General features: G+C 47.3%; 1 protein-coding gene across 1 annotated transcript; it reads right to left on the reverse strand.

Moving 5' to 3' along the window:
- Nucleotides 1-17020: 17020 nt before the first annotated feature.
- LOC149345506 (uncharacterized) lies at nucleotides 17021-22998 on the reverse strand. The gene is made up of 2 exons (XM_089586097.1): nucleotides 22363-22998; nucleotides 17021-17548 (listed from the first exon to the last, which is right to left on the reverse strand). The coding sequence occupies exons 1-2, from the start codon at nucleotides 22900-22902 to the stop codon at nucleotides 17021-17023; spliced, it is 1068 nt and encodes a 355-aa protein (XP_089442223.1). The 5' UTR covers nucleotides 22903-22998.
- Nucleotides 22999-23431: the final 433 nt, after the last annotated feature.

The raw sequence follows: 23431 nt of genomic DNA on the forward strand, positions 1-23431 counted from the left end.
CGCGCCACACAACATCCTGTCGTGGGTTCTGACTTGCGCCGATACATATCGTGAGTTCTATCTCGCGACATATACCTGTCGTGAGTTGTTGATGCATGTGTCGCGCGACAGATTGCTGTCGTTGGTAACTGTGTTTTGCAACAGAATTTTCGAAATTCTGTTGAGCCGTCGTCTGATAGAGCTAGGCTGACATTCGCCAATGGCGTGTTGAATCGCTTTCACTCTCATGAGTCGTGAAGATGATGCGAGTTGCTCTGGTCGATTGGCGACCACCAACGATCGAAATGAAGTGCAAATTCACAAACTCGACTCGAGTTTGCAACTCACTTCCAGAGACCTAGCTGCCCGCAAGAGAATTGGAGGGGAGGAGAAGCGCCGCTCGCGCGCCCTCAACCCTTCAGTTCGCACATGACAGGGTGAGTGAAAGAAGACCATGCTCAAGAGTAATGCGGCTTTAAAGCCGTGAAAGCTGTAATGCACAAGCGACAAAGCCAGCAGTGGCGGAAAGCTGCCAGACACGCGAGCGTCTTCATGCCAGCCGTCGTGAGCGCGACGAATGGCGCTACCGAAGGTCATTGTCCTGCTGGCTGCTGTGATGTGGGCGCCTCGCCATGTAGCATACTCTATATACCCACTACCACATGCGGAAAAAGGCTGAGGGCACATGTACGGGTCGGGTAACGGCGTACTCGTTATGAGAGTGACGTGCATGGTCGCGAAAAAGCAGGAAAATTACTCGCAGTAATCGTCCTGCTGTCACAAAGGCAGCATGTGTGTATATGCATGCAGGTCCGGTTGTCTGTATAAATGTTCAAGGCGGCTCCCATATCAAGTTTCCACGTTTCAGTTTTATAGCAGTGCAATGTGCTTATCATAAAATAAAATTATTTTCATGACTTTGTTCATTGCATGCCTCCGCTGAAAAGTTCATGACAATGACACAACCATCTCGCAAAATATAGAAAACAGCCTACGTCGCCTAAGGCCCAATACAGCCGTCAGCACGTTTGAACACGGGACCCTAGAAAGCGCGAGCGGATAGACCGTTGCCTCGCACCGTCGCTGTAATTTCCCGGCGGGGAGAGAACCCCGACATATGTCAGCTGACATGACGTGGACCACGCCGCCAAGGATTGGGTGACGAGTTCTGCGACATGAAGTTGCGTAACAAAAATTCGGTCGGTGAGTGACTTCCCCATGATAATCTACTTGTTCGGGGCCCCCCCGCCATAACAAAGGGGCTGAATTAACTCGCGCGTACTATGCGCCTCGGTACTGCAAACAGACATTTAATCCATTCACACTTGCAAATAGCGAAGGGCATGCGACCTGCAGTCGCTTGCGAGCAGGCAGCAGCTCCACGACACCATTCCCTACACCTACAAGGGTGACCTGTGGCTCACCTGCTCGTTTCATTCAAACGCGAAAAGGGAAATCTTAGGAATGACGTCAGTTGAGCACTTTAGCCCACTCTCCTGCGTCCTCGCACTCGATCCTCTAAAGTGTACTGGTTCCTCGCTATTAGCAGTGTTGAGTTGTTAGTCAGCGCCTGCGTCTTTCATGAAGTTTGCATGTTTTCGTTTGTCACAATTTTAACTCGCTCAGATAATATCAAAAGTAAACAAAGGGCGGCTTTAGGCATCGGCCACTGGGGCAAAGCAACAACCTAAAAAGATGTTCCGTGAAAACCAGCCCCATTTACAAGTCTAAAAAGGAAAGTCGTTTAAAGCATTTGGCATCCGTTCGTTTAAAGCATTTGTCAGAGCTAATTGGAGTTGGGCTGTTTATTGGGGTATATTTTGTAAAGTCTTCTAACTCGATTAAAGTTCATATAAGGCTTTCGACAGTCACCACTAGAAATAACTGCCTAAATGCTCGAACAAATCCTCCAATCCTTGCTGAAAACCAAAGAAAACTCACATTTTTACCTCGCCCAGATAATATCAGCCATGAACAAAAGGCTGTTTAGGCACCGGTCACTGCGGCAAAAACAACATCCTAAAAATATGTTCGGTGAAGAACGGCACCATTTGCCTGTTTAACAAAGAACATGGCTTATCCAGACGTTTAAAGCATTTCTCGGACCTAATTTGAGTTAGGTTGTTTGTTTATCGTAGTCTATTTTGTAAATTTAAAAGTCCTCTAATTCGATTAAAGTTCATATACGAATTTCGGCAGTGAGCTCCGAAAATAACTGCCTAAATGGTCGAACAAAACTCCAATCCTTCCCGAAAAGCACAGAAAAATAAAATTTTAACTCGCTCAGATAATACCAAAAGTAAAGAAAGCGCTGTTTCAGGCATCGGCCACTGCGGCAAAGGCAAGAACCTAAAAATATATTCCATGAAGAAGTGCCCCATTTAGATGTCTAATAAGGCAGGTGGCTTATCCAGTCGTTTAAAGCATTTGTCGGACCTCACATTATTCAGTTAGGCTGTTTATTTTGGTCTATTTTGTAAATTTTCAAATATTCTTATTCGAATAAAGTTCATATCAGACTTTCGGCAGTCAGCACCACAAATAACTGCCTGAATCCACGAACAAAACACAATCCTTGGCCAAAAAGAATCAACACTCACAATTTTAACTCGCTCAGATAATATGAAAAGTAAACAAAGGGCTGTTTTAAGCATCGGCCACTGCGGCAAAGGCCACAACCTAAAAATATATTCTTCGAAGAACGACCACATTTACTTGTCTAACAAGGAAATTGCTTTATCCAATCGCTTAAAGCATTTGTCGGACATCACATTATTCAATTAGGCTGTTTATTTTGGCCTATATTGTAGATTTTCCAGTCCCCTAATTCGATTAAATTTTATATAAGACTTTCGGCTGTAAGCACCAGAAACAACTGCCTAAATGCTTGAACAAAACTCCAATCCTGGCCGAAAAGCAAAGAAAACTGGTAATTTTAACTCGCTAAAATAATTTCAAAAGTAAACAAAGGGCTGTTTAAGGCATCGGCCACTGCGGCAAAGGCAACAACCTGAAAATATATTCCATTAAGAATGGCCCCATTTACTTTCCTAATAAGGAAATTGGCTTATCCAATTGTTTAAAGCATTTGTCGGGCATCACATTTTTCAGTTAGGCTGTTTATTTTGGTCTATTTTGTAAATTTTCAAGTATTTTTATTCGATTAAAGTTCATTAAAGACTTTCGGCAGTGAGCTCCGAAAATAACTGCCTAAATGGGCGAACAAAACTCCAATCCTTCCCGAAAAGCAATGAAAACTGGTAATTTTAACACGCTCAGATAATAACAAAAGTAAACAAAGGAATACTATTGTGAGACATTCCAGCGGCTAAAAAGACAGACGTTTCTAGAAAGGACAAGTGTGATGCGCAGGTTTAAGACTCAGAGCCGAGAAATTTTTGAAGCGTTTAGTATTTTCAATGATAAAGAAAATTGTGTCAGCAGTCCTTCTGTGGCGCTACGCAAAATAGAAATAGATTACCTGAATGCAAACGGGTGGATTCAGCCAGGTATGCGATAAATAGTAGGTGCGCCGATGTGGCAAACATGAGTGGCATGGCGAAGGGGCCTTCTGCATTTTTTTTATTATAGGTTAATCTTGTCACGGATTAGTTTCCTTGCGCCCCCTTTTGTATATTATCGCTGTTTGTGCAAGAAACCTCAGTTGAAGTCCGGCGTTCGTCCTATCGCGTCCACCTTCGTCCCTGTCTTTTTAGCCGCTGGAATGTCTCACAATAGTACTACCGACCAACTAGCCCAACTTTATACCCTTAATATAAACAAAGGCTGTTTAAGGCATCGGCCACTGCGGGAAAGGCAACAACATAAAACTATGTTCGGTGAAGAATGGCCCCATTTACATATTTATTAAGGAAGGCGGCTTATCCAGTCGTTTAAAGCATTTGTCGGACCTAATTTAGGTTTGGCTGTTTATTGTGGCATATTTCGTAAGGTTTCATGTCTTCTAATGCGATTAAAGTTCATATAAGAATTTAGGCAGTAAGCACATGAAATAACTGCCTTAATGCTGGAACAAAACTCCAATCCTTGCGAAAAGCAGATAATTAACAATTTTAACTCGCTCAGAAACTATCAAAAGTAAAGAAAGGCCTGTTTTAGGCATCGGCCACTGCGGTAAAGGCGACAACCTAAAATCATATTCGGAGAAGAACGGCCCCATTTACATGTCAAATAAGGAAGGTGGCTTATCCAGTCGTTTAAACCATTTGTCGGACCTCACATTATTCATTTAGGAAGTTTATTTTGGTCTATTTTGTAAATTTTCAAGAACTCTTATTCGAATAAAGTTCATAAAGGAGGCATACCATATTAGGAAATGTCGGAATCCGTGTATCAGTGATTCCTCTGTTAACTTGGCAGACTGTGAAATCGATTTTTTAGCCTGAGTGTTGCATTGAATTCCTTTTTTTTATAACGGTTTTTTAACTGATCTTCCACAGCGATGAGTGGCGCCTGATGCTTCAATTTCATTTTTTCCTCTGACTTGGTCTTTCGAGGAGGGACTGTTTGTGGTTGTTTTTGTTTTATGTTTTTAAGTGACTACCTTATATTGCGCGCGTCAGCAATAAACCTCAGTGGCGAGTTAGCGCTTGTCTGCGTCGTTTACTTTCCGTCCCTTGTGTTCCCTGTGCGCTATTTTTTTCATCATGAAGTTCATATAAGGCTTTCGGCAGTCAGCACCAGAAATAACTGCCTAAATGCTCGAACAAAACTCCAATCCTTGCCGAAAAGCAATGAACACTCTCAATCTTAACTTGCTCAGATAATATACATACATACATACATACATACGTGCATACGTGCGTACGTGCGTACGTGCGTATGTGCGTATGTGCGTACGTGCGTACCTACATACCTACATACCTACACACACACACACACACACACACACACGCACACACGCACACACGCACACGCACACATACATACATATAAGTTTTATTCTCCACAAAGAAGTGGAAGGAGGCGGAGGGAAAAGCCGTACATTTGCGGCTTGAAAAATCCTCTGCCCCCTTACAGTGTATGCAGCAGCATAGTGGGGCAATAAACAGTCGAAATTTTTTGCAAAGAGAGAAAAAAAACACAAAAACAGCACTATATCGCATCACAAAATAAAATAAGCTTAAATAAGGTTTTCAATAAAGCACTGGTTTTGGACGCCTGGGAAAACATTTTTTTCTTTTTTTCCCTTATTTTTTAAACGTAAACAATGCAATGTAATTGAACATAAGGATAGACCTGTGCGTTCATTGGCAAAAAAAAAGCATAAGTAGCAAAATATTTGTACATATTTGGAAGAGACATATTGCATACATCAGCGGCTTCTTTTTCTGCAGCATTCAATAATCGCGGAAGATTATGCCGGAGTGTTTGTTGTCCATAGGCAGTGCGACATTTTGGAATTTTCCATCGTTCTGGAGTTCTGGTGCTGTAGGTGGGATAATTGGGTCTTAATTCTGCCATTTCAGTAAAAACTGTACTCTTTCGTTGGACGCTTAAACGGTACTGCCTGCATAATTTGTATTCGTATATTGCCACCTGGTGTTCTCAGGTGGCGCTGAAGTGTCTTCGAAGACGTTGAAGTGTCTCGCGCTGGCTGCCTGGCTGCTGCATTATCCTGGTTAGTGACCTGTCGCCCTGTTTTCCGTTACATATTTTGGTGTAGGCGCTGGGTAAGATCCCTGCATATGTCTAATACTCCTCCGCATTCCCTGGGCTCCAGTCCTTCGCTGGTGGACACCCCTGTGCACCGTGGTAGCCGGAGAAACCAAGGCCTACCTCCCGAACACGGGCTTTTGGAGTCTGCAAGAGCACCCACCCATCGACCTGTTATGCCAGCTGCAGCCTACTATACCTTGCAGAATCCGCGACTGCCCAAACCATTCCATGGCAGTCAGCTCGAAGACGTCGAAGACTGGCTGGTCGAGTTTGAACGCGTGGCCTCGTTCAACCAGTGGGACGACGCAGCCAAGCTTCGAAACGACTTCTTTAGCCTGGAGGATGGTGCACGTACGTGGTACGAGAACCGAGAAGATGCGCTAACATCATGGCACGAGTTCCGCCGACGCCTGCTGGAGACCTACACCAGCACGGATCGCCGAGAACGGGCTGAACGGGCTTTGCAGACTCGCATTCAAATGCCGAATGAGACTGTAGCCATGTACGTGGAGGATATGACTCGGCTCTTCCGGCGAGCTGACCCGGCCATGCCCGAAGAGAAAAAGGTGCGCCAACTCATGCGCGGCGTTAAGGAGCAACTTTTCGCTGGCCTCGTGCGCAGTCCACCTTGGACTGTTGCTGAGTTTCTCACGGAAGCGGTCACGATGGAGAAGATGCTCCTGCGGCGGTCTACCACCTACGACAGGCCGGTACTCGCCGCTTCAATTACAGAGCCGCTTCCTGCCTTCGGGGCTAACCCTGATCCCCGCGACCTGATCCGCTCCGTTGTGCGCGAAGAGCTCCAGGCGCTTTTCGGTGCTCCCCTGCCGACGGCCGGCTCTCTCGCTAGCCTCGTCCGCGAAGAGGTTCCAGCCTTGAGACCTTCGTTCCCGTCCGTTGACCCGCCGGCTTTACCTACGGAGTGCCGTCGTCCAACGTATACTGAAGCCTTGCAACGTCCTGCGCCCTCTTCGGCGCAGTTTCCTCCGTCCAGTCAAGGCTCGCTGTTTTCCGCACACCCCGACACGTACTACATCGACAATCGACGATCGCCCCAGCGGAAGACGGACCTGTGGCGTGCTCCAGATCGGCGGCGTCTCTGCTTTCACTGCGGGGAACCCGGTCATCTGTATCGCCAGTGCCCGTATCGACAGCTTGGGCTGCGGGGGTTCCCTATCGACATGCCCCGTCCACCAAGAGGTCAACGACCCCGGGAGATCGAGGACTACGCAGCCCAGCAGCGCATGGCGACAGTTCTCCAGCGGCAGTCTCGGTCTCCATCACCACGCCTATCTTCGCCACAGCCCCAAAGCTCCTCCTGGATGGCGCAGAGACGGTCGCCAAGTCCCCGCCGGGAAAACTAAAGAGAGCGACCTCAGGGGGCGAGGCCGCTGGCAATCGATGCGAACAAGACCCCCCGACAACGCGAACAGCGACCGACCGCGATTTAAAGGCAACGACTGCAGTACCTGAAATCGGAGATCGATTCTCGTTGGATATACCCGTGCTTCTCGATGGCTATAAGGTTAGTGCTTTGGTGGACACTGGCGCTGATTTCTCGATTTTAAGAGGAAAGCTAGCGGCGCTTCTTAAAAAAGTAATGACGCCATGGTCCGGCACGCAGATTCGCACTGCTGGCGGACATGTCGTAACTCCGCTTGGCCTATGCACAGCAAGAGTCCAAATTCGCAGCTCCACATTTGTTGTCAGCTGCATAGTTCTACCTGACTGCTCCCGTGACTGCATCCTTGGCGTTGATTTTCTCCTGGAGTATGGAGCTATTATTGACCTCCGAAAGCGCACTGTCACATTTTCTACCGAGAAAGCTGATGTTTACTCCGAGGACTGTCAACGCCGCGCCGCCCTTCGAATATCCGCCGAGAGCGTTTGGATTCCGCCACGCGCCAGTGTTTTTGTGAGTGTTCACTGCGACGGACTACGTGAAGGGACAGCGGTCGCAGAAGGCAACCTGTCCCTTTTGCTCACCCACGGCATCTGCTCAGCGCGAAGTCTCATCCATCTCCGCGACGGCTGCTCTGAGCTACTGGTGACTAACTTCTCTAACGAGCCCCGGCACCGTTTTCGTGCTACTGCCATCGCATTCGCCGACCCCTTAGCGGAGGTTTCTGAATGTTTCGCGTTCGAAGCTGTTAGACCTGTGCGCCCATCCCTTGACATCAGCCCGGACCTTTCGGCGACTCAACAGCGAGAACTACGTGCCCTCCTACTCGAATACGCTACCTGTTTCGCTTCTTCATCGAAAGCCCGGCAAACTGCTCTTCTCAAGCACCGCATCATTACGCCCGACGATGCCCGCCCTATCCATCAGCAGCCGTACCGTATCTCACCGAAGGAGCGCGAGGCGATCCAAACGCAGGTGAAGGAGATGCTTTCAGATGGAATAATTCAACCTTCCAGCAGCCCCTGGTCTTCACCTGTCGTGCTGGTGAAGAAAAAGGATGGGACACTCCGCTCCTGCGTGGATTATCGAAAACTGAACAACATCACTAAAAAAGACGTCTACCCGCTGCCTCGTATCGACGACTCGCTCGACAGACGTCGTCGCGCCCAGTACTTCTCCTCCATTGATTTAAAGAGTGGGTACTGGCAGATAGAGGTCGACGAGCGGGACCGCGAAAAAACGGCGTTCGTGACACCCGACGGACTGTACGAATTTAAAGTGCTACCTTTTGGGCTATGTTCAGCGCCGGCAACTTTCCAGCGGATGATGGATACCGTTCTCGCTGGGCTAAAATGGCAAACTTGTTTGGTTTATCTCGATGATGTCGTCGTATTTTCCGAAACCTTTGCCGAACACCTTGAACGCCTGAGGACAGTATTAGATGCCCTCCGATCGGCCGACTTAACGCTAAAGCCAGAGAAGTGCCACTTTGGGTGCAAAGAGTTGAAGTTTCTCGGTCACCTCGTGAGTGCCGATGGCGTCAAGCCCGACCCCGAGAAAACTGCTGCCATCGCCAACTTTCCTGTTCCTGCAACAACGAAAAGTGTGCAACGTTTTTTGGGTCTGTGCGCATATTACCGCCGCTTCATCGCCGACTTTTCAAAGATTGCCGCACCCCTGTACCACCTCACGCGCAATGATACACAGTTCGTGTGGGCTCCCGAGCAGCAGGAGGCTTTTGCCGAGCTGCGCAGACGACTGCTAACAACCCCTGTTCTTGCGCACTTTGATGAAGAGGCTGAAACCGAAGTCCACACCGACGCGAGCAACGTCGGCCTCGGCGCCGTACTCGTCCAACACCAAGGTGGCGTGGAAAGGGTCATCGCGTATGCAAGCCGCACGCTTTCTCGCGCTGAAACAAACTATTCGACCACAGAAAAAGAATGCCTTGCGGTTGTGTGGGCAGCCATGAAATTTCGTCCGTACCTCTACGGCCGCCCGTTCAAAGTAGTTACCGACCACCATTCGTTGTGCTGGCTTGCCAATATTCGCGACCCATCGGGGCGCCTAGCCCGATGGAGCCTCCGCCTCCAAGAATTCGACTACACCATTGTGCACAAATCTGGCCAGACGCACGAAGACGCTGACGCACTTTCTCGCGCACCCGTCGGGTTAGCGGATGATAGCATAGAGGACGAGAGTGGTTTTATTGGAGTTGTCAGCGACTTAGACTTAATGACCCGACAGCGAGCTGACGCAGACCTGCGACCTGTCATTGATTATCTGGAGGGCCGAGCTTCTGTCGTACCCCGCCAATTTTCTAGGAACCTGCCGGCCTTCTGCCTCCGGAACGGCATTTTGTTTAAGAAAAACTCCAGCACTTCTCACCGAGCGCACCTCCTCGTCGTTCCGGCAGATCTCCGCGCCGATATCCTTCTTGCTTGTCACGATGAGCCGACCTCCGGCCACTTGGGCTTTGCCCGCACACTCGCACGCGTGCGCAGGGCGTATTATTGGCCCAAACTTTCTCACGCCGTCCAGCGTTACGTCAGAGACTGCCGCGATTGCCAACGTCGTAAGGCGCCTCCTCTCAAGCCAGCGGGCTTGCTCCAACCTATTGAACCGCCTCGGACGCCGTTTGATCAAGTCGGCATCGATCTTCTGGGCCCATTCCCTGTGTCATCGGCCGGTCATAAATGGGTCATAGTCGCGACCGACTACTTAACAAGGTATGCGGAAACCAAGGCGGTGCAGCGCGGTACGTCATCTGAGATCGCCCAGTTTTTTATGCAACAAATCGTGCTGCGTCATGGCGCACCGTCCCACGTAATCACTGATCGAGGTACGGCGTTTACGGCACAGCTCATGCGCGACGTGTTCGAGCTCAGTCACACGAACCATCGCAAAACCACTGCCTATCACCCACAGACGAACGGGCTCACAGAGAGACTCAACAGAACGATCGCCGACATGATCGCAATGTACATAGACTCGCAGCATAAAACCTGGGACGAGATTCTCCCGTATGTCACATACGCTTACAACACGGCCACCCAGGAGACGACCCGATTTACACCATTTCGTCTGGTCTACGGACGTGACTATCAGACGATGCTGGATGCAATGCTTCCATGGTGCACTGATGACCACCCACTCACGCCCGACGCCGAGCAGTTCGCTCAGCGCGCCGAGGAAGTACGTCAACTTGCCCGTATTCACATTCAGCGGCAGCAGAGCACGGATGCGCGCCGCTACAACCTCCGTCATCGGCACGTCGAATACCATCCGGGTGACCAAGTTTGGGTATGGACCCCGGTACGCCGCCCAGGCTTGTCTGAAAAACTGATGTGCCGCTACTTTGGACCGTACAGAGTTTTGCGCCGCGTCACAGAAGTGACCTACGAAGTTCTTCCTGACGGGACTGTGCAGCCTCAGCGTCGCCCACCCCGCTCTGAGGTTGTGCACGTTGTCCGCATGAAACCGTACTTCACGCGGTAATGGATAGTACGCTCAGTGTTACGCTAGTTTTCGCGTGGGACACCTTCGCCCACCTCCCTTGTACATTTTTGTGTGCTTGTGCTCTTTTGTTTTTTCTCTTTCCACTGCCCGTACTGCAACCCCGCCTTTATGTTTTTCTTTTTTTTGGGAGGGGGAGTAATGCCACCTGGTGTTCTCAGGTGGCGCTGAAGTGTCTTCGAAGACGTTGAAGTGTCTCGCGCTGGCTGGCTGGCTGCTGCATTCTCCTGGTTAGTGACCTGTCGCCCTGTTTTCCGTTACAATATATTTCTTACTTTTAATAAATTAAGCGAGGCAAAGATATGTAAAGAAGGTCTGTGTATTCAACGTTTCCAATTATTCGTACTATTTTTTTCTGTAGCCTTTCAAGCTTCAACAAATTAGTTTTTGTTGTTGTTTCCCAGACTAAATGAGAGTAGTTTAGGTGGGAGACAAAGATAGCGCTATAGACCATTAGTTTAACTTTTTTTGGAAGAGTATAGGGGTTGCGGTTTAAATTTCCAGTTATGCAGCTCAGTTTGCTGATTATACTATTTACATGATCATTCCATTGTAAAGTTGAATTAAAATATAAACCTAATACCTTGACAGTATCTACCACATCAATGGCTGCGGATCTAAACATTACGGTTCCTTGTGACGAAATTTGTTTACTTTTTGGTCGAAAAATTACCACCTTTGTTTTGTTTGCGTTAAGTTTTAAATGATTGCTGTAAGTCCACGTGTCCAATTTGCGCAGGAAATTATTTGCCTTAGTAATTTTTTCAGCTTCAGAACATGATGGCACCAAAGCACTCGTATCGTCGGCATATATAATGAACTTGGTATCTGAGCTGATGTGTACAATATCATTAATGTACAAATTAAATAGGACAGGGCCTAAAATGCTACCCTGTGGGACTTCTGAAATTATTTTTTTGCTGTGAGAAATGAAACCATTTATGTCGATATATTGAAACCTATCTGATAGGTAACTTTTGAGCAGAGCCAAAACATCTCCCCGTATACCATAATAATGTAGTTTTTCAAAAAGGATAGTATGACTAATATAATCGAAGGCTTGGCTAAAATAAAAAAAAAATACCCATAACAATACATTTCTTTTCAAATGGTTTTAGAATATATTCCTTATGGTCCAACAGCGCCAGCTCTGTAGACCTGTCCCTTCTAAAACCATATTGCGAAGTAGTTATTATATTATGCTTGCTGCAGAAACGCGATTTTCTATCTAGGATGATTTTCTCGAGACCTTTCGAGAAGGCAGGAAGAATTGACACCGGTCTGTAGTTAGATACATCATTTTTATCACCTTTCTTATATAAGGTTAACACACGGGCGACTTGCATTTTTGTTGGAAAAACAGCGGTAGAGATGCAGAGATTAAAAACGTACGCTACAATGGGGCTGATTATACGTATCACATACTTCACGGGTCTTATTTGTATACCATCGGCATCAACACTATGAGAATTAAACACAAAAAGAGAGAACACACTTCATTGGCATCTGTTGGTTCAAAAAATATTGTGCTAGAGTTTTTCTGCCCTGAAGGTTTGTATGATGTTGTCGGGTTTTTAGTAAAACCTGTTAACAAAATAGTCATTAAAAATATTTACCATTTCTTCTCCTTTTAATATCGGTCCTTCTTAAAAAATTTCTTCAACTATCTGTTTTTTCTCGCTCCGACCCGTCAGTGCATTTAAGTCATTCCACATTAAGTCAGTCTGCTTTACGTTGGAACCGAACATGTTCCGATAGTACAGTTCTCTTGCTTTTCTTAGCTGCTTAGTCAAGTCATTACGAAATTTTTTGAACGTAGCGAGATCAGATGCTGTACGAGTTCGCATAAATGTTTTAAACAGGCGTCCTTTCTTTTCAATCTTCGTCAATAGGTACTTTGTCACCCACGGTTTTCGACATCTTTTATTACACTTGTGGCGTTTGAATAGGAGTGACGTTGGTATACCGAAAGAAATAAACTCAAAAAGGCGTCATAAGCTACGTTCGCATTTGTTTCCTGAAGGACGTTGTCCCAGCAAACTGTTTCCAACTCATGATAAAAAGCTTCTAAGAGGGTACACACCTACCAGGCTGATAAATATTAGACACTTTATGATGGAAGTTTCCCCGAGTGCTAAATTTTATGCTACAAAACACAGGCAAGTGATCACTAATAGGGTAAGTGAGAACACCGGAACTGACCAGGTTAGCATCATAATTTGTTATTACTAAAAATCTAGAATTGTTTGTGTGGACGACGTTAGACGTGTGGGAGAAACAATATGGTTTATACAGCCAATAGATAGCAATACATTTTCAAAATCTGTTTTCTTCGTACAATTGCAACTCATATCAACATTAAAATCACCGGCAAGTATCACATTGTATCTGCTTTGGTTAACAAATGACAATAGGTTATCTAAGAAAACAAAAAATTCAAGGAGAGAACCATCCGGAAGGTGATAACAAGTTGCAGTTACAACGTCTTTGATTTGCAGACAAATAATCTCAAAATTATCTGTGACACAAGAAAATTCTGAAAGCAAGGCAAGTTGTAAGAGAGAGCTTACTAGCGCAGACACACCACCACCGCGACGAGTAGTTCTATTAACAGAAACAGTTGTCATTTTAGGAAGATCAAAGGTGTCAGAACTGCTTGTTTGCCATGTTTCTGTTATCATCAGAACATGAAAACAATTCTCAAGCTTTTTTAACAACGATTCTATTTCAGCAACCTTGTTGAATACAGACTGTGCATTTAGGTGAAAGCAACGAAGATAACCATGTGTCTGACCACCAAGCTCTCTTAAGAGTTCTTCTAAGGTAACATGCCCTAGGTGCGCCATTTCAAGATAAGGATCACGGGTTTCCGTCTACACGAAAAGGCATTTAGCTACCAAGTGTGGAGAGGTCACTTAAGCTCTTGATAACCTAGCGCCATCGCCACTCTTTCTACGCACCACAAATTTCTCATTGACATGCCACACATATGCAAAGCCAGACTGTTTAGCCCACTCTTTTGTGGCTTGCAACAACACTCTCGAATAGTTGGTCATGTTTTCTGTGATGTACACTTAGTAGCCTTTTTTCTTAGGGACCACCCTTTTCTGCAGCCAAGCGTCTCGAAGATCCTGCCGTAAAAAAATGGGCAATCACGCCTTTTGTCTTCCCTGGTTTCGCCGAAATCCTATGAAGTACGAGGGTGTCCGCCTCAGCGAGATGGTTCATGCCAATCTTCTCCACCACTTCGTTGACTTTTGACAAGAGGTCCTCTCCTTCCGCCTCAGGAATGCCATGAATCTCAATGTTCAAGCGCCTGATGCGCCATTCTAAGTCATGGACACTGAGTTGTAACTGAGTTATATCTTTTGAGCCAGCGTCTCTCTCGAGATTGCCAATTATGCCTTTAATTCCTTTGATTTCCTTATCCTGCGTATCAAGCCGCTTTTTTATAGTGGCAAACTCTTCATGCAGCATCTGGATTGAGCTCTCTACTGCATCGAGCTTTTCGGTAAGAGGGAGAAGGGAAGTCAGTTTCCTGTTCATTTCTACAATAAGCACTTTTAGGTCGGCATCCGTATTCGAGTCACCGTTTGAGGCATCACCCTTGCCTCCAGTCGAACGTTTACACGCTTCACACTTCCAAGTCTTCTTCGTCGACCCTCGTTTTGAAGGAAATGTCGTTTCACTCATGCCTGAACATATCGCGCCATGAAAACAAAATTCACACTCACTGCATGTAATGGCATTATCGTCATTCTTTAACTTTTCGCGACATTTGCAACACCCAGTCATGGTGACCAATATCGACTAGCAAGTTGGCAGCAGCGGCAGATAGCCAAGCAACATGCACGAACTTAATATGAAAAGGTTTGACCAACCTGTAAAACACAGTGAAGAACGCATTATTCGACGTCCGCCCCTCTCCGCCGCTGCTTCCAAAGTGCCTGGTGAAGTACGCCCCCCGTTGCAAAAGATTCTGCAGCTTTCGTCACAGCCGTCGGACATCGTTGATTGGCTCCGTCTTGCTGATATCAAAAGTAAACAAAGGGATGTTTACGGCATCGGCCACTGCGGCGAAGCCAACAACCTAAAAATATGTTCGGTGAAGAATGGCCTCATTTACATATCTAATAAGGAAGGTGGCTTATCCAGTCGTTTAAAGCATTTGTCGGACCTAATTTGAGTTTGGCTGTTTATTCTGGCATATTTTGTAATGTTTCAAGTCTTCTAATTCGATTAAAGTTCTTATAAGAATTTCGGCAGTAAGCATCAGAAATAACTGCCTAAATGATGGAAAAACCCTCCAATCCTTGCGAAAAGCAAAGATAACTCACAATTTTAACTCACTGAGATAATATCAAAAGTAAACAAAGGGCTGTTTTAGGCATCAGCCACTGCGACAAAGACGACAACTTAAAAATATTTTCGATGAAGAACGACCCCATTTACATTTCTAATAAGGATGGTTTCTTATTCAGTCGTTGAAACCCTTTATTAGATTTCACATTATTCAGTCAGGCTGTTTATTTTGGTCTATTTTGTAAATTTTCACGTATTCTTATTCGAATGAAGTTCTTGTAGGACTTTCGGCTGTCAGCACCAGAAATAACTGTCTGAATCCACGAAAAAAACCTCAATCCTTGGCCTCAATCCTTGGCCTCACACTCTCAATCTTAACTCGCTCAGATAATATCAAAAGTAAACAAAGGCCTGTTTTAGGCATCGGCCACTGCGGCAAAGGCAACAATCTAAAAATATATTCAGGAAAGAACGGCCCCATTTACATGTCTAATAAGGAAGGTGGTTTATCCAGTCGTTTAAAGCATTTGTCGGACCTAATTTGAGTTCGGCTGTTTATTGTGGCATATTTTGTAAAGTTTCAATTCTTCTAATTCAACTAAAGTTCATATAAGAATTTCGGCAGTGTAGAGGGCTAGCATGCCCCATGTGTGTTTATTCCCCCCTCCCGCCTCCTTTCTTCGCGGCTAAGGAAGGTGAGCTTCGCCGTTGAGCGGGCCCCAAGGAGATCTGTGGATGCACGCGGTCTCATTAGGAGCGCCCATCTTTCTGTCCCCTTTGTCGCCGCTGCAGAGCCCGGAGGGCCCCCGGCGGTGGGGCTGCGAGGAGGGCGCAAAGCGGGCAGCAGCCAGAGAGGGAGCGGCCGGCTCACCCAAGCCTCCCATTGTCCCCTTTCAGGGAAGGACGCGTGTTTCTCGCCGGGGTCACTTTGTGCCAGTGCACAAAGAGCCAAGAGCCATAAAAATGTCAACGCCGCCGTTTCATCGTACGCCGACAGCTCACCGCGGCTTGACAAGCACCACTTGCGGCCCAATTAAGATTCGAACGCTTCGTTCGGAGGTTCGACCGCTTTTCTTTTGGAAAGAGAACACTGCTGAACGAAGCGGGGCCAGGCACGTCCGGATGAATGGGATGCTGTGGGCGGCGGTGCAGCTGGCTGGCGTCCGGTATAGCCCCGAGGCTCCACAACTCGGTCTCAAGAAACGCGAGCGTGCAGAAGACACCACCGGACAGAACGAGCACAGCCACCTGCTTAACTGGGGACATTGGCGGCCACTTGACTTATGTCGCCGCCCGGACCCCGGAGAACGGCTGGTAGGGTCGGCAGTCCATTGTGATCCGACTCTTATCGGAAAGTGGATCTGCGCTCCCAGGTGTTGTTTGCGACAGTCGCAGCTGGGTTGGGGCCGATAATTGCCCTAGTGCCGGGAAGCGTCAAGGTCACGGGTACTGGGGAGACAGACGGACCCGTGGAAGTGTCTTGCTATGTTATTTTGTGTGTTTTGCTTTTTCTTCTTTAGGGGAGAAAGTTGGTCTGATATAGTGGGAGCGTTTTGCTATGTTGTTTGTAAGTATTGCGCTTTTCTTTCCTTAGGGGAGAGAGTTTGTTTAGTACGGTGGAAGTGTGGGGCGGGGCGCGTAACCCAGGGGGCCAATCCGTATGTGTGTGCATTCTCGGAATGTACCATGTTTTAGGTGAAAATGATGCCCTTTTTACAATATGTATATTTGAGAGAGGGCTATGTGCCCTACGGAAGTTGGAGGGTGGACCACACGCCTAATAACCAATCGTGTTAAGGGTTTGAGACGATTCGATGCTGATGAATATGGGCCGGGCCCATGTGTCTTTAAAACTGGGTCCCGGAGCCCGGAAAGGGGGTCCTGAGCTACGGAGATAGGTGTAAACGCATCTTCGGCTATGCCGAGTAGGGGCCTCCTCTAAATGTTAGCCCGATCCATGTTGTTCATCCATACGCCTGCCCGATCCATACGCCTGCACCAAGCAGGCGTACATATATACTGATAGGTGACGTCACACGGTTCACGCTCAGCGATGGTCGCGCCAGATACACATGTGGGCGTGTCGGCCCACTTGCTGCGTTATCACACTCTTTCCCGCTTAATTTAGTTACAAGCCATCACTCAAAAGTTCTGGGGTCGATACCAGTCTGGTTGTCTTCGCAGGCGAGCACTTCTACGCAGCGCTGGCTCCTCCCCTGGTGGTGCAGATAGTGTTGGCGCAGCTAGTGTTGGCGCGTTGGCCAAGGGAGCCTCGGACTGCTCCTGCGGAGCAGGCTCCACCGTGGCCGGCTGGGTTGATCCGTCCGGCGCGTCAGCTGCGCCACTGGCGGGCTCCGATGGCGACAGTGACAAGTCCGTGTCAGGCAGGGATGAGGACACTTCCACCGGTCGGGTTGTCTTAGCGCCCACATTCTTGGGCGGAGGAGTAGAGCTGGGGTCGGCGTGCAGAGGACGCAGGTGATCGGCATGCGTGAAGCGCAATCCGTCGCGCACTTGCACCACGTATGTCACAGCACTGACAACTTGGGACACCACACCTTCTTCCCAGGCAACACTCTCACCGCGCACAGTTTTCACAAACACACGGTCGCCCACAACAAACGCGCGCTCTTGCCCACGAACCAAATCGCGTTGTGCCTTTAACTGCTCCTGTTTGTGTTGCATGGTCTTTGCAAAATTAGGCTTGAGTGAAGAAAGTTTGACGCGTGGCTGACGCTTCAAAAAACGTTCAGCGGGTGATTTGCCCGTCACACTACTTGGTGTGTTACGATAAGCCATAAGGAAGCTATCAATTCTTTCTTGAATCGTCAGCTTCGTATGTGATGCCTCGCTTTCAAGTACCTGCTTCAGCAAAGCATTTTTCACGGTTTGTACAGTTTTTCTGCTGCCCCATTGAATGCGGCATGATAAGGCGGGGTACACACGTGTTTTACACCGTTGGTGCTCAGGAAGTCAGTGAACTCCGCTGACGTAAACGGTGGCCTGTTGTCGCTCACCAATACATCAGGCAAGCCGTAAGCGGCAAAAACACCCCTAATCTTCTCAATGGTTTTTAATGCAGACGTTGAGGGCATTGGCCATACTTCAATTCATTTTGAGAACGAGTCTACCAGTACGAGGAACACGTTTCTTTCTTTCTGTGGAAAATCCACAGTCACGCGTGACCAGCTGTGCGTTGGGTATGGCCAAGGGTGGAGAGGGACCGGCCGGGACGCAGGTCGAACTGCTTGGCAGATTTTGCATCGCTGCACGTACTGTTCAATCGCTAAATCGATCCCGGGCCACCAGACAAAACTTCGCGCGAGCATTTTCATGCGGCTGGTCCCCGGGTGCTCCTCATGTAGCATGGTTAGCACGCGTTCCCTCAGTTGCTCCGGCACTACAACTCTTACACCCCAGGTTACGCACCCCTGCTCCAGCGATAGTTCGTCACGGCGAACATAGTAAGGTTTTAAATCGTCTGCACAATCTCTAGGCCACCCGTTCAACGTGAAGTGTGCCACCCGGCTCAGCGTTAAGCTTCTCTCTGAGGCTTTTGCTATCTCGACAGCTGTCAGCGGAAGGCATTGAAACACTGACAGACATTTGGATGCCTCGTATTTCGCGGGTACCGGCTGGGGCAATCTTGACAAGGCGTCGGCCACTTCTGCATTTTTTCCCTTCCTAAACTTCAGTCGGTATCTGTAAGCTGCAAGCATTATAGCCCAGCGCTGCATACGTGCGGCCGCCATAGTTGGAACACGTTTGTCGTGCCCGAGGATACCAAGTAATGGCTGGTGATCTGTGTATATGGTGAATTCTCGGCCGTACAGGTACCTATGAAATTTCTTGAGTCCAAAAATTAAGGCCAAAGCCTCGCGCTCACACTGTGCATTTTTTTTCTGCTTCTGTAAGCGTACGCGACGCAAATGCGATTGGTTTCTCATCGCCCTCAGCCGTCTCGTGAAAGATAACTGCTCCTAAGCCATATGACGATGCATCGCAAAGCATTGCGAGCGGTTTCCTGACGTCATAGAATGGCAGCACCTTGCTGCTGGTCAGTAGGACTTTCGTATCATTAAATGCATCGCTACACTGCTTCGTCCAAGACCATTTGTGATCTTTCTTTAACAGCCGATAAAGCGGCTCCGCTACAGTCGAGGCGTTCTTAAGAAATTTGGAATAAAAATTCCACATGCCCAAATATGCTTTAAGCTCTGTCGCGGTGGTCGGCTCCGGTGCTTCCAAGATTGCCCTTTTCTTGGCGTCCGTAGGGTAAATACCTTCTTCAGTTACCGTGTGACCCAAGTACGTGACCGATTTCTGAAAGAAGCGGCATTTGTTCACATTGAGAGTGATGTTATATTCGCTCAAGCGCTGCAAGACACGCTCCAGTGTCTTCTGGCAGTCTGCCGTGTCATGTCCAGTCACGATCACGTCATCGATGTAACATCCCCCGTGCGGGATGCCATGAAGCACCTCGTCCATCATTGACTGGAATATTGCCGGCGCACTGGCCACACCGTAAGGTAGGCGTTGGAATTCAAACAACCCGAGACTAGTGTTTACAGTCAAAAAAGGTCGGGACTCGGGGGAAGTGGCAATTGCTGGTATGCCGACGAAAGGTCTAGCACACAAAACACCTTTCCTCCTGAGAGGAGCGATCTTGTGTGGAAAAATGTTAACAGAATCTTAAACAGAGGTAAAACTGCTACTAGCGCGCTTGAAATATTAGTCAACAATGAACCACTGAGTGGGAAACAACTAGCAGGCGATTTCAATAATTATTTTGTGTCTCAGGCAGATACGAGTTACAATTTTTCGAATATTAAGTGTCTTGACTCGCGCGTTGTTTCCTGTGCTTTTTTGTCTCCAACTGATGCTAATGAAATCAAAAACTGTCTCCTAGCTTTACGAAACAGCAAGTCGTCTGATAATGATGACCTCAAAATTTCACCAGTAAAATACGTCGCTGATGTAATTAGCCCAGTGTTAGAATTTATTTTCAATAGCTGTATCGAACACGCAGTCTTCCCTAATAGAATGCAGTTTGCCAAAGTCACAGTTATTCACAAAGGTTGAGACAAGAACAGTTTGTCAAATTATTGTCCGATGTCTATTCTACCTGTTTTTCGAAGTGTTTTGAAAAAATTTTGTTCAAACAGATATCAAGTTTTTGTGACAAATATAACATAATAACGCCCAGTCACCATGGTTTTAGGAAGAACTGTTCGACGGAAACCGCGCTTGTAACACAAAAAGAGCTAATTTTAGAGTCCTTCGAGCAGAAACTTCTTACTCTTGGTATATTCATCGATTTTTCAAAAGCGTTTGACCGCATAAACCACAAACTAAGCTCGAGCACTACGGTTTCCGCGGACAGTTTCTTGACATAATTCAGTCTTATTTAAGCTCTCGATCCCGACAAGTAAAAATAGACAATGATTTATCTGCTATTAAGAGCATAGTTTCAGGAGTTCCGCAAGGTAGTATTTTGGGGCCATTACTATTTCTTATTTATGTTAACGACATCGTTTGTATTAGTAATCTTCCAACATTTGTCATTTACGCTGACGACACAACTTTATTCTTTAGAGCTGCACAGTTGCCAGATCTCGAAAAACAAGCCACAATATGTTTACAGTCACTCCAAGAATGGTCTCAAAATAATTTATTAAACATAAACAGTGCAAAAACGAAAGCTGTGCTTTTCAGGCCTCCTAACAAGCTAACTAATGTGCAACCACTCAGTTTAAGGATTGGTAAGTCACTTATCGAAATGGTCCCAGCGGTTAAAAGTTTAGGTGTTATTTTTAATGAGAATCTGAGCTGGAACGATCATGTCGACATGGTGATGAACAAGCTGTCAAAGGTTGTCGGTATTTTGTGTCGATTGAGGTATTTCATGCCGAAGAGTATTAAGGAGATATTGTATAGCGCGCTGTTTTCTTCTGTTTTAAATTATTGCTTTTTAGTGTGGGGTACCACGTCTTATACAAATATTAATCGTTTTTATCTCCTTCAAAAGAAAGCTGTACGAAATGTTATGAATGCTCCTCGGCTAGGACACACTGAACCGATTTTCCATGAACTTCGAATCACCCGCCTACCAAAGCTGTATGAAACTTTACTTCTACGGCGTTATAAATCCAGTGTTAATAAAAATATTTGCCCTATCGCAAAACTGTCAGGTTTACAATGTAAAGAGCCAAAGTACTCTACACGAGCGACACCCAAATGGTATGTGCCTAGGAAGAGAACCAATTACGGCTATCAAATGCTGAGCTACACCCTCTCGCATCAATTAAACAAGGAGTCCGAATTGATGCATAGCTAATGCCAAATCTGTTATTTATTTTGTTTGTTAGTATGCTCGTTTGTTCTTCGGAAGTGCTCCGAAGTTTGTGTACCACTGGAATGCCTCTGTGGGGTGCGTCGGCCTCGTCAAGCCTTTCACTGGCTTTTTGTCGACGCACCCAACATCGATATGATGTTGAATAAACATGATTCTGATTCTGCTAAAGCAGTGTACAAATCCTCCGGTCTGGGTAGCGGGTAATGATCTGTTTTCAGTGAGGGATTTACGGTTGTCTTGTAATCCCCACATAACCTGATACTGCCGTCTTCTTTTAAAACCGTGACTAGTGGCGTTGCCCAGTCGCTGCGCATCACTGGCTGCAGCATGCCTGTTTCGATTTGCTCCAACAGTTTCTGCTCGACCTTTTCTTGCAGTGCAAACGGTACAGGCCTGGCGCGGCAAAAAACAGGAACAGTGCCCGGTTGCATAACAACTTTTGCTTGGAATTTCTGTATTGTTCCTAATCTGCCTGAGAATACGGACGGGTACTTCTGGTTTAGAACCGCCACTCTGTCCTCGAGTGTCACCTGCCCAATTTCCAACCAGTCAAGTTTCAGACGTTCTAGTCAATTCCGTCCAAGCAGTGCTGGTAACCGCCTTCCGTTGTCCCTTACCACAATGACAGGTAGCCTCATGCTCTGATCTTTGTATCGAACAGCCACGTCACACTGTCCTTTAAGTTGTAACTGCTCCCCAGTATACGTGCGAAGCGACATTTTGCACGGCTCACATTTTACGTGCGAAAGTGAGACTGGTACACTTGTTCTGGAACAATTGTGACGGCTGCTCCCGTGTCAATTTGCATATTCAGCGTGCGCCCCTGAATGTTAACGCCCACTTCATAACACGATTGGTTTGAGTTAACCAATTGATACAGTTCATTCTCAGAATCTTCCTCGGAACATTCGAGGGCATGAGTCCGTTTCGATTTCGCCCTAGCAGCCGGACACGTATTTCTTAAGTGACCCACTTTGGAACACTCTCGACAAACAGAGTTTTTGTACCAACAAACTTCCGACGAGTGTCCCCTCCCGCATCTTTCACATTTCTCGCTCTTGCTGCCTTGACCCTTCTGGGGTTTGGCTTGCCTCCAGTGTTGACGCGGTCGGCCTTTCATGACGTGCACCGATGCCGTTTGCTCTCTTGAGCGCATTTGCGCACTGTCTCGCACTGCTAGTTCCCTGTCCAGGGCGATTTTGCATGCGCTCTTAAACGTCAAGTCTCGTTCCGCGAACAGAGTACGCTGAGTCTCTTCATCCCGTATGCCGTCAACCAGCCTGTTTCGAAGGGCATCTTCCAAGAATTCGCCGTAATCGCACTTCCTGGCCAAGTGTCTAAGTTCTACAATGAACCCTTCGACGCTTTCCCCCTCTTGTTGCATGCGTCTGTTAAACTTGCATCGCTCTGCTATGACGGAGCTTCTGGGGCTGTAGTGCTCTTTCAGGAGACCTTTAACTTCTTCATACGACTTTTCTCCCGGTGATTTCGGCACCGTGATACTTCTTAGTACTTCATAAGCCTCCGGGCCTATCACTGTCAAGAAGACGGAGAGGCGCTTCTCATTGGCTATGCCATTAGCCGTTAAAAAGTGCTCATACCGTTCCAAGTACGACTCGAAGTTTTGCGTTTTAGGGTCGAAGTCCGATATCTTCCCCACTGATGGCATCTTGAAAGAAGTACAGAAGTTCGCTACTCATCTGTTTCCTCCGAAGAGCTGTCCCGCTCGGACTGCTGTTGGCTGTGGGACCGGTGGCCGCTTGAGCGATGCTGTCCTGCGAGGAGCACAAACGTAGCTGACGGCGTCCGTGAGCGTCTCTAGGCGGTAGTCGTACGCCAAGAGCACGTACTTTCCCCGCGAACGCTCGCTGGACGAGGGTCCTGCTCGCCTGCTGCTCGATCGGCCGTTGCCTACGTAGGCGCGTAGACCGCCTCGTCGCCAATTGTTATAACGTCAAGACCAAGGCATGCCAGGGAAATGGGATCGCTTTATTCTAAGCAGGCGTACATATATACTGATAGGTGACGTCACACGGTTCACGCTCAGCGATGGTCGCGCCAGATACACATGTGGGCGTGTCGGCCGACTTGCTGCGTTATCACAGATCTGCTCACTGCTCAACTTGTATATAAATGTAAACTATTGTATATAAAGCTTCAATTTATATCTTCTGCAAATTCTCAGTTGTTGCCGAGTA

The sequence above is a fragment of the Amblyomma mixtum genome, chromosome 4, assembly GCF_055824585.1.
Source record: "Amblyomma mixtum isolate Tamu chromosome 4, ASM5582458v1, whole genome shotgun sequence".
Classification (NCBI taxonomy): Eukaryota; Metazoa; Arthropoda; class Arachnida; order Ixodida; family Ixodidae; genus Amblyomma; species Amblyomma mixtum.

Bases quoted from the DNA above. Each gene is read 5' to 3' on its own strand.
- LOC149345506 (XM_089586097.1), bottom strand. From the start codon at position 22,902: ATGCCATCAGTGGGGAAGATATCGGACTTCGACCCTAAAACGCAAAAC. The intron at 17,549-22,362 runs GTGCACGTCATG...CAACACAAACAG, and splicing joins CAAGAGAGCAAACGGCATCG to GAGCAGTTAAAGGCACAACG.